Source organism: Melampsora larici-populina (assembly GCF_000204055.1).
Source record: "Melampsora larici-populina 98AG31 unplaced genomic scaffold MELLAscaffold_24, whole genome shotgun sequence".
NCBI lineage: Eukaryota > Fungi > Basidiomycota > Pucciniomycetes > Pucciniales > Melampsoraceae > Melampsora > Melampsora laricis-populina.
Genome location: NW_006768788.1, coordinates 759,673 through 771,277, shown reverse-complemented (window position 1 = coordinate 771,277; position 11,605 = coordinate 759,673). Strand labels below are relative to the sequence as shown.

General features: G+C 40.7%; 1 protein-coding gene across 1 annotated transcript; it reads right to left on the bottom strand.

Moving 5' to 3' along the window:
* Window positions 1–2,872: 2,872 nt before the first annotated feature.
* MELLADRAFT_78111 (uncharacterized protein) lies at window positions 2,873–10,631 on the bottom strand (the record flags this gene model as incomplete). The annotated part of the gene is made up of 9 exons (XM_007411230.1): window positions 2,873–3,043; window positions 3,142–3,433; window positions 3,534–3,606; window positions 3,691–4,440; window positions 4,515–7,147; window positions 7,242–8,205; window positions 8,632–8,805; window positions 9,153–10,058; window positions 10,122–10,631. The coding sequence occupies 9 exons, from the start codon at window positions 10,629–10,631 to the stop codon at window positions 3,034–3,036; spliced, it is 6,312 nt and encodes a 2,103-aa protein (XP_007411292.1).
* Window positions 10,632–11,605: the final 974 nt, after the last annotated feature.

Genomic DNA, 11,605 nt, shown 5'->3' with positions numbered 1-11,605 from the left:
CATCATCATCATCTTACTGCACATTAATCCTTGATCTTGATGATCATGTGTGTTAAGATGACTTTTAAATCGGTTAATAATCTTGGGTTTTCTAATCGTAAATCAAAGATTCGATCACTTAATTGACTTGATGAACTTGGATACTTTCGACCACTTATGAAAATTAAATTAGTTTGATCGATTTGATTTTCAAATAAAACAGGATGACCACTTAAGAAAAGAAAAATCAAAAAGAACCAAATCCTTTTAATCTTGAATCCCATTTTATAAGAAATCAGAAATCAAAGAAAAAAATCTCACCAAATCTCCAAAATCAAACAACTTCCATCCTTCTTTCTAATCCTACAATAAAACCCAATCTCTTTTCCCGATCCATTCCCATTCCCATTCCCATTCTGAGCACAGTTTTCAATCTCTCTTAAAAAGTTGATTCGATCATCTTCATCAAAACACCAATCGATCAACCAACTTTCCATCCAATCTTCCTGTTGATACCCTGTAAGTTGATTTAAACTTGAGCTAACAAACTTGATACGTTGGTCAGTAGATCCGATCAACAAACATAAATCCATCACATCTTCCATCACTTTCTTGGCCCAATCTTTTCGTTTGGTGAAATCGTGTGTTAGATGATGATGTGGATGATGAACTTGGATTGATTGGCTTGATGAATTAGCTTTCAGATTAGGTGATGAGCTTTGATCTATAGATGATCTGTACTGTCTACTTTGATTAGGTGTTTCATGATCTGATGTGTGTTGATAATGAAACTGAGACCTATACTGATGAAGAGATAGATTCGATCCTGCTTGTTCTGAAGGTGTTTGGTTCTGATGAATCGAGTTGGATTCAAATCCTAATGAATTCACCTTTGGAGTACTACATTCTTGATTTCTAAAGTCCATCTGATTAGGATTAGGATTAGAATGTTGATGAGATGAAGTGGATGAGATCATAGGTGATGGTTCAAGAAATCGATTGTATGATCCATCTGTTATGATCGAATTGGGTTTTGAACTTTCTTCGGTTCGTTTTCGTTTTGGATCTGGTAATCCATCATTCAAAGGTTTTCTTGATTGAATCAAATGTGGTGGTGGTGGTGGTGGTTCAGGTGATGATTGAAGAAGAGGACTATGAGTTTGATTCTTGTTTGGAATTTGAAGTGATGAAGATTGATTTTGATGATGATTAGAATCAGAAGGAGATCTAGATTGATGATTAGATTGAATTAGATTAGAAGAAGGATAAGTTTGATTTGAATAATGATCTGATTGATTTGTGATGAGTTTAGGAGATAACAAATGAGGATTGATAGATAATTGTTGTTGATCAGTCGAGAATTGATGAGAGTCAGAGAGAGTAGATTGTAAGTTTGAAGTTTGACTTGAAGATGAAGATGAAGAATTGAAATTAGGAAACAAAGTAGAAAGTTGATCAAAGGTAAGTGGATCAAAGATGAGTGGTTCAGTTGAAGATTGAGATTGAAATTGAAATGGTTTGAAAGTTTGATTGATGGTGTTTGAAGTAGTAGTTGAATCTAAGTAAGAATCCAAGTAATTTGAATTAGTTCTAGACTGTTGTACTTGATTATGAAATGTACTATAATCTTGAAATGATACTTCAGATGATGGTTGTGGTTGTGGTTGTGGTGGATATTGATTGTGGTTTGATGAGTTTGATGGTTGATGATGATCAGTTTGATTTTGATTTGGAATGGTTTTTGAAGAACTCATCTTGATTTTCTTTGAGTGTTGATTGGTTAGTTTAAGTTTGTTTACATTCTCCAACCAGAAAGATATAAGTATCTTTTCGATCGAAAGTGCCGTCTTCAATGGAAACTTGAAATCGATGGTGTTCAGAATGAGATACTTCCTTCACGCTTATGTAAAATGCCAATGAGTATTCTAATTCTTGACGATACTGTACCGAATACATATGTATAACCTGTCACAGCTATTTTCCTTTCCCTCTGTAATTCAAAACTTTAATCTCTTCAAATAAGTTCAATCATTCACTCTAAATTTCTTCATATGGTGCAATATATCTCTAGATATTCACCACACTTTATATATTGCAACAAGGAGTTCAATTTCTTAGTTGATTACTTTAAAAGATTCAATAAAGTGAAAAGTAAAGTAAAGTGTAGAAATCTATCATGATTCATGAGATCACTTGACTTGTTCAATGAGATTTACAATAGATTTAAGAATAAGCTTATCAAACTCTTTGATCTTATCTGACAATCAAACCTTTCCTTATAAGTTAACAAATAAAAAAAACAATCATATTCTTTTACGATATCCCAATTATCTTATGATCCACACAACAAATCCATTTTCCTTAATAATATCAAAATCAACACCTAACCAATCCATAAACCTACAAACCTATAATTTTTTTTTAACCATTTTCATTTTTTTTTCTCATAACATATAAATATAAAAAAATTCAATCCATTCATATGATATTATATAAAATCAAAAATCATAAAAAAAAACCGTGAAAAAAGAAACCCCTTAAGAAAAGAAAAACATGATCAAAAGATTTCGAGAAAAAAAAAGAAAGAAAGATTTCGAAAATAAAAAAAATTGTATATCCAACCATAACCAACAAAAAACACAACAGAATTGATGATTACATATATAATCAACAATCCAAAACGACAATAACCAAAGTTCAATGACACACAAACACACACAAACCAAAATCACTTTCTTAACTTGATTTAGAATAAAAAAAAACACATGAAAACGTTGAATTAAAGAACACAAGATGCAGCAAAGAAAAGGTTTCTGAATTGTAGTAAGACGAAGAGAGAGAGAGAGAGAGACAGAGAGAGAGACAGAGAGACAGAGAGCAAAGATAAGAAAAAAAGAGTTTAAAGATATTGTATCATGATTTATAAATCTATTAAAGAAAAAGAGTCAATGAACAAAATCACACACACACACACAGAGACACATAAAATCATAAGATCAAACAAGGACGAAAGAAGAAAAACAAAAAATCGAGAATCATTCAAGCTCAGCTTGCTTAAAAGCAACTAAAAAAACCAAAAAAAAAAAACACACGAAACCCAAGAATCAATAAAAGCCGTATTTTGCCAAAAAAAAAACAACCAAAGCCAAAGTCAAGACTTACTTAAATTTACTCTTTCTCGTCATCCTACTATTCTGCATTTCTTCCATTCTAGCTTCCAATAACTTCTTAGCACTTTCTTTAGCTCTACGTTCTTCACCCAATCGATTCTCAAATTCCACTTTCTCTGCCATCACATTATTCCTTACATTCTCCACTTCTAAATTCGCTCGATTTAATTCTTGTTTTAATTGATCATTCATCGAATTCAATTTATCTCGTTCTTTGACTAATTCATTCATCTGTAATCGTGATTTTCTTAAATTCCTTTCGGTATCATTTAAGGCGGATTCCACTGTTATATATAGATATCGATTGAAGAGATTTATTGAGAAATGTCAAAAAAATCTCATTTAGACTTTATGAGAAGAAATTTTATAAAAAAAGACACTTACGATTGGCAACTAAATCAATATTTGATTTAAGATCTACTTCACAATGTGATAATTGTTTTGAAAGCTTAGCAATCTAGAAAAAATAAAAAAATAAAATCAATCTCTTTGGTCTCTCTTGCTCTCTTCAGAAGGGAACAGATTCAATCATCAAACTTACAGCATTTTCTTGATCTTCAATCTTTTTCAACACTCTAGGATCCATACTAACAGATTCGACTAAACTATTGGTTCCAACACTCGTCGATGGTGACTCACGTCCACTATTACTATTAGTTCGACTCAACTGACTAGATGTGTTACTTGATCGTTCTGCCGGTCTACCATTGCTCGGTAACGGTGGTAAAGTCGTAGGTAATGGTGGTGGTGGCATCGTAGGTGGTGGTGTAGGTGGAGCTTTGTTTTGTGCCATCATCAAGTGTGGATTGCGTTGCATGACCAAGGAAGGTGAATCGGATCTAAGAACGCTTCCACCTCCTATTCGAGATTTCGTCATCCCTTCAAACTCATCACTCATCATTCTTCCTTTCATCGCCGCTAATCGATCCCTCTCTTCTGCCATCTGATCTCGTTCTACCTTCATCGAACCAAGTTCCGATTGAGCTTGTTCCTTCGCCACAATGCTCGCTTTCAAATCCTTCATCAGCCTTTCTCGTTCGACTTGTGATTCAAGTAAGGCCTTATCAAGTGTGGAGAGTGCATCAAGCGCTTCTTGTAGTTCGGTCTCAGCTTCGCTAGGATTTGATCCTGCTTCCTTCAATGCTCTCACCTCTGTTGAAAGCTGTTCTATCCGCTTCTGATCCGCTTCTCTCGCATTTTTGAGCTCGAATGTAAAAGTAGTTTGGTGTTCAAGTTTAAGTCTTTCGATTTGTTCCTCATATTCCAGTCGTAGCTGTTCAATCTTCATATCCTGTTGCGCGTGCCGTCAAGTGTTCCATTAGCCAAGTATTATAAATCAATCTAAAAAAACGAAATCATACGTACTGATCCTGATCCTGACCGAGTCTCATTCTCATCCGCTTGGCGGTTTTGTTGTGATTGGATTGATTGCAACTCGGATTCATGTTGAGCCTGTAGAGCAGCTAAATTGGCTTCAAACTTTCGCGTCCGGCGCGCATCCAGTTCAGTAAGTGATGCCACCAGAATCTCTTCATGTTCAGCTCGGATCTCTTCAATCTGTTGTTCATGTGCTACTTCCAACTCTTCAATGGTTTGAGACTGCTCCTCTGCCAAACGTGATCGACTCTCCTCTACTTCAGCAAAATGTTGAGCCAATTCCTGTGCATGTGACGCTTTCATCTTTTCAATCTCGCCCCTTAGTCTCCCCTCAATCTCAGCCTCCAATGATTTCAGCTGATCAGGATTCGAACTCATCGCTTGTTCCAATTTGAGTTGTAATTCCTGAATCTTGCTTGAATGGTCACTCTCCATGGCTTTCAGTCCAGATTCCTTTGCCTCTAGCTCCGTCAACAAGGCCGACAGTCTCACTTCCTTGGCTTCCACTTGCACAACTATCTCCGCCAATTCAGCATCATGTTTCTGTTTCATCTCTTCCAATCCCTCCCGCACACTAACCAAACGTACTTCCTCCAAGGATGTCTGGTGAGCTGAAGCCTGTAACTCGAGTTCTTCCTTCAAGCGAGTTTCCCATTTCGATTCCAAGTCTTTCAGCTCTTGCTCCTTCGCTCTCAGCTTGACTTCCGACGCCTCAACTAATCGCTCAAGAAGATCCTTGTGTTCGCCTTTCAATCGCTCAATTTCGCTCAATTGACTTGCCCTCAATGATTCCAACTCGATCTCATGTCGGTTCACCAGGTTAGTCTCGGTCTCTAACATCACTCGTTTCACTTCATCCTTCACTACCTCCAACTCTTTCTCTTTGGCCATCAAGCCTTGCTCCATCTCATTCAGCTGTGCTTCCAAACCGTCTTGTTCTCCCAATTTACCTCTGAGTCCTTCGATTTCACTTGACATATTTGCAACTTGATCTCGAGAGAGTTTGACCAACTCGTCGTGTGCTTTCTGACTCACTCCAAGTTGATCCCTCAAAGTCTCAATCAGTTCTAAATGAGCTGATTCTTTTTGAGCCATCGATCTCATCAAATCATCAAGTCGTTGGATGTTTTTCGAATTGTTATCAGTCATACTAGTATCGCACGAATCCACAGGTAATAATGAATCTCGTTTATCAGTGCCATAACTGTCTATCGAACCAGATCGGCCATAAAAGCTCTCCTTGATCCGATTGAGTGTATCAGCCGAAGACGGATGGGGATCACTCGAGCTGCTATCCTTTCCTTCGTGTGATTCTTTGGTCATTCCATCTGAAGTTGGACTCGCCGTACTTTCTCGCTGATCAAGAGTTGAGATAGTTTCATCGGTCCGCTTTGTTTCATCCATCAACCCCAGCAGACGAGCGTTATTGAGAGATTCACTCTGACGATGAAGGTCTCGGATGGACTGCTCTAATGTCCGAATTTCTTCTTCGCGATCCTTCAAGACTTCTTGGAGTTGAATTACTTCTTTTTCGAGACTCTCATAGCTTCTACCAAGGTGTGGAGTTTCGCTTCCGCCCAACATGACCCGACCTGTCTGAGGTGAGATCGGTCGTGGTGAATGCGGAGAGGTGGCCACGAGAAGAGTAGCTCGATTACCCGCGACGATGACTTTTGATATGTCTTGAGATAGCGAGAGTGATAAGGAGCGACCATGTAGTGATTGGGAAGTCTGCATCACATGGTGAGAGTTATTGCCAGTAATACTGCCTGAGCTAGAGCTTTGACGAGCCATGTAGCGTGCAGAGGTACCATTGGTGAATTGAGTTGAACGATATGTCCTTGGTCCAACACCGCCACCGACTACCGCAATAGACCCTAGACTCAACGTACGGACGGGTGTCTCACTTCCGGAAAGTTGTTGAGGAGAATTCATCGAAAGGTCAGGAGATTGTAGCGATTCTTGCAAATCCTCATCGTGGGGAGAAGACGACCTGGATTGGGACGTTTTGTTCACAGGTGTACCGAATCCCTTGACAGGTAGGGCATTGTTATTAGGAAACCGGTGATGATTTCCCGGTGAGGAAGGTATGGGTGATGGTAAGGGTGATTGTTCAGTTGTTGAACCAGCCAAGGAGGTTGACGACGTTCGACTGATATGATAAGTAGGTGTAGGCTGCATGAGTCGAGATTCATCAAGTTGAGCTGATAGGTCGTCAAGTTCTTTCAATGAGTTGTTGTATTTAGTCTGAACTTGATCTAATTCGCTGACTGTTAGTTCGTATCGCTCTTGCAGTTCACGGAATCGCTTCTTCATATCATCGTCGTAAGCCGGGCCTTTTGCTGGAGTCGGATATCGAGAAGAGGAGGCGATAGCAGAGAAAGATGCAGGGGTGGCAGGAGGAGTGAAGCTGCCGGGTGAAACAGAACGATGGGGAGCAGCCTTATCTGGTAAGCTGGCCGGCTGAGTCGCTTTAGCAGACAAAGTTGCGACAGGCACGGACGCAGTGGGCGCCGAAGAAGCCTGAGGAGTCGTATCAGTACTTGCTGCAGGTGCGGATTCCAATTGTGCTTTCTGTTGTTCAATCTGTTGTTTTTGATCTTGAAACTCCTTAAGTGCAGCTGAAGAAAATAATAGATGATCAAGATTGAAAGAAGGGAAAGTATGTATAAGTGTAAGCGATGAAATGGCAAATTCTAAAAACTAGACACACACCTTCTAAAACTCTCAACTTTTCTTCTCGCTCGTCCAATTCAGCTATGAGAGTTTTTTGCTGGTCAGAGAGACCCGTATTATCTTCAATCGCCCCAGCACTAAGAGCGTTATACTTTAGCTGAAGCTCCTCGATCACTTCCTCTTTGCGAGCCAGTTGAGCCTCAAATTGATCGACCCGAGCCTTCAAGGTAGAATGAGCTTCTTCATCCTTTGAGAATTTCAATTCGAGATCTTTGATATACTTTTCCGATTTAGCTTCAGTTTCCTTCAATTTGATGATCTCCTTTTTCAGCTCAGTGACCATCCCGGAGGATGTCTCGTCCGAATCCGACATAAACCGAAGTTTTTCTTCCAAGTCTTTGATATAGACTTCATTGGTCGCCTCGCGTTCGATCAATCGACCCACTCTGGTTTTCAAGTCACTGATCACATTTGAATTTGATTCGTTGATCATTTGTTCGTGCATTAGCTTGTCATCCAGTTCCTTCATAGATTGTTCCGAATGAACTAATGCCGCCTTCGTCAGGGCGAGTTGTGATTCGAGTGCAGTGATTGATTTTTCGTACTCCTCTACAACAGGTTGAATCATGCCTTCAAAGTCTGACTGACTGATTGACCTACTGGAGCCTTCCAAGAGACTGAGGTTATTCTGGGCCTGTGCCAGATCCGCTATTGTTTTGGCATACTTTGCTTGCAGCTCGCTTAGATGACCCTGAAGCTCAAGAAAGCGTGGGGCACGTTCATCAGCTTCTTCATCGATGGCGCCGAGGGTACGAGCCTGTCCTGATATGTCAGTGATTCCAAGACCGTTCTTAAGATTCGCAAGCTCTTTCCTGAGTTTGATGACGGTCGCTTGCAGATATTCAACATCCTCCCAGCCTGCTTCGATAGCGTTTACTTCAGCTCGGTTCTTGATATTCCGAGCTCGGTTGGCATACTTGACAGTGTTCAGCGTTTCATTGAGCTGAGATGGATCGACGTCATTCGGTCAAAGGAAAGATCGGAAAGTCAGCTTACAGTCCTACAAGTTCAACGATGTGTATATTGGTATACGGGTGCGGAAGCGGTTATGGGGGATGAAGAGCTATGATCTCAAGTCACATTCAAAGACAGACTTGCGATTGTGGCACAGTACAAGCAGCGATGTAACAAGAAATGACATGAACGGAACCGGCGCATGAGGAAGATGTTACGCAGGTGTAAAGATCAGGCCGGGCAAATCGTAACGATCAGAGAAGAGTTACTGATATTTTAACAAAACCTGAAATCTCTATGACTTGTTTGGCACCATTGTGAAGTCAATCCAAGAAGACCGGCAAGAAACAGGGTATGGAATCGAAAGGAGAAGATACTGGAAATTAGATAGATGAGCTTTAAGGAAACGACGTACATTGTACTCAATGGGTGATACGCATGCGATCATGAGGGTATGAGCGTTGCCTCCGAGACTGTCTTGAAGGAGTCGCGTAAGTTTACTATCACGATAAGGAATATGAGTAGTAGTTTTGGCTTTTGAAGGATCTCCGAGTGCCGAGATGACGTTGCCTAAAGCATGTAGACCTGACTGAAAAGTGAGATATGCGTGTTTGGTGAAGGAGGGTAATGGCGATCGAGTGAGTCACCAGAAGGCATCGGATAGAATGATCGGTAGAATAAAAGAAGATTAATGAGGTCAGTACCGTGGTAATAGAGTAGAGCAGCATTGGGGAAAATTGGGAATACATGACTCCGGAAAATTTAAGTGAGAAATCCGCGTGGGAAGATTTTCCAAGGGAAGAAAGCAATGCAAATTGGTCGCAATTTGAGTCGAGATGACACAACATTCCCCATGAAAACAACTATAGGATCCTTCTTGATACTATATTGTGGAAAATAGCAATCGAAATAAAAGGGAAAGTCATGATAACTCACATTGATGGAAATACCTTCCTTGACCCTTTCACCCACAGCAGACGTACGTTTGAGACGTTCGCTCCCAGCAAGATCGACAAAATGGAACTTGCTGGTGACGGTAACCCATTCTGAGTCGAGGGATGAGACAGAAGGTTCGGCCCGACTACCAGGAGTGGGACTAGAGACCTGACTACGCCGTCCAGAATGATTAAGGGAAGCGGATAAACTGTTGCCACCACTAGGTTTCTTTTGAGTGAGACTGAGACTGAAGATGGCATGTGATCGAGAAGATTGTGCATTCATTTCAGTAGAATTGGTCTGACGAGCCGAACTACCACGTTGCAAGAGGTCCAATACGTCACTAGCATTTGAGACCTTCATCTCCTTAAGACCTGACCAAATAATTTTGCCATCTTTATCTTCCCTAATGGTAACCTGAGGAAGTTGTGTGGACTGTGAGGAGGAAGAGGCCACGAGGTCGATAAGATCCTCATTATAGATTTCCACATAACTGGTCTTGATCGTGGTCTGGTTAGATGAAGGTGGAAGTTGACGAATCCGATGGAAGATATTATGAACAGCCCTAGGAATGATTCCTATGCGTTCAGATGACAATTCGAGGGTATCGTCCGCTTCAAAATCAGTGAGGTCGGATGGAGAGAGACGGTCTGTTCCCATCGTGTATGACTTTCCGGATGATGTTTGACCATAGGCTAAAACAGTTACATTATAACCCTCAAGGAAGCGTGAGACCAAGGATTCTACTGATCCCCAAATGGATTCCTGGCCTTCTTCAGGAGAATAGACACGATCAAATGTGAAACGTTGGATCGCCTTGTGACCTTGACTGGCATTGGGTGTAGATGATGAAGCTGTAGAGGTGGATTGAACAGGATTTTCTATAGCAACCGTACTTGAATTGAGCTGTATGATGAAAAGGAGCGTTAGAATTCAGATCGGGAGGTATACAGAGGATGAAAGACTGACCGCGCTCAAGACAGTACGCTGAAAGCGAGTTGGAACATTACTATCGAATGCAGAAGGACGAATTCTCAAAACAACTTGGACAGTAGTAGAATTTGAAGAGGCTTGTGAAGAATTCGCAGAGGATTCAGTGGGAGACCAGATGGGTTGAAGAGAAGAGAAGTTGGTCTGTTGAAGAGTAGGACTGGGAGAGGGTAAACCTATTCTTGTAGATTGAGCTGAAGAGCTTGAAGCAGATTGAGAGAGTGGATTGAAGGTGACGATGGGTTGAGATTGATACAAAGGTGAGGCGAGACCGATAGTTTCACGACGACCGGTTGCTGAACCTGACGGTCTAAGAGAAGTGACTGAAGAGGGTGTAGAACGAGATGGAATACCAGAAGGGGTAGAAGAGCGTTGAGAAGGATGACCGACGAGAGAAGGAGTGATCCGACCAGCTTGAATGATAGGAGTAGTTCGACCTGAAGTAGGGATAGCCGAAGTACGACGATCGTTCGGTAGGCCAGATGCCATTTGAGGTGATATTGTTTGATTGAGGAGGATTGAATGATATGTTGTTGTAAGATGAAGGTGATGTTTATATAGAAAAGGTTTGAAGATGTGAAGGGCCTCCGTAGTCAAAACAAGATTTGGCGTGCTGGCTGTGTGTGACAAAGTATCGATTTAAATTTTAAATTTTCAAAACCTTTAAATTTCTAAAAATACAACTTGTAACAGACTCTTACAAATCGTATTTTTAGAAATTCAGTCACACTCACTACTATGACTACACCAGGGGGTAAACCTACGGCAAGAAAACGGTTTTCGAACCCGTTTTCTTGCCGTCACGGTTTTAAACCATTTGGGTCGTTTCTGAAACGATCTCAGATGGGACCGCACGAAAGCGGTTCCCATCACCGTTTTCGGCGGTGATGGCAAACCAGCTTGGTGACTCCTAAACTCGGTCCCTGGAACGGCCTGGTACGGTGCTGGAACGGCTTTGGAAAATCTGTCGGCACCGCTCCCTCCGGTCCCCGATGCCGTTCCAGGAACGTTTTGGGGGTAGGGTTAGGAAGACGATAGCCGGTGGGTTTCATCGGTTCACCTGTCTGTTGATTGTGATGATAGGCTGTGACTGTAGAAGTGGGCAGTTAATAAAGCCCCATGATACGGAGAGGCCTTATTAAAATGTATATATTGTTTTCGAAAATCGAATAGTGGCTTTAAAGATTGAATGTATTCGGATTTCAATTTCATTCCTATATCACTATTCTGAATTTCTTTTGGAAATGAACGAACAAAAGACTATGGATAAATCGCGCAAAACAATAAGAGGATAAGATCGAGAAAATAGACAAGTGGCATAGTCATCAATCAGAGATCAGAAGAAAGACGAGTACAAATGTACATTGGTCTTCTTATGGATTGTTAGATATCTAACAACAGCTCACGTATGTAGATTGGTTGGAAACAAAGTTTATTTGAAAAAGATTTGACTAAAAAGATAA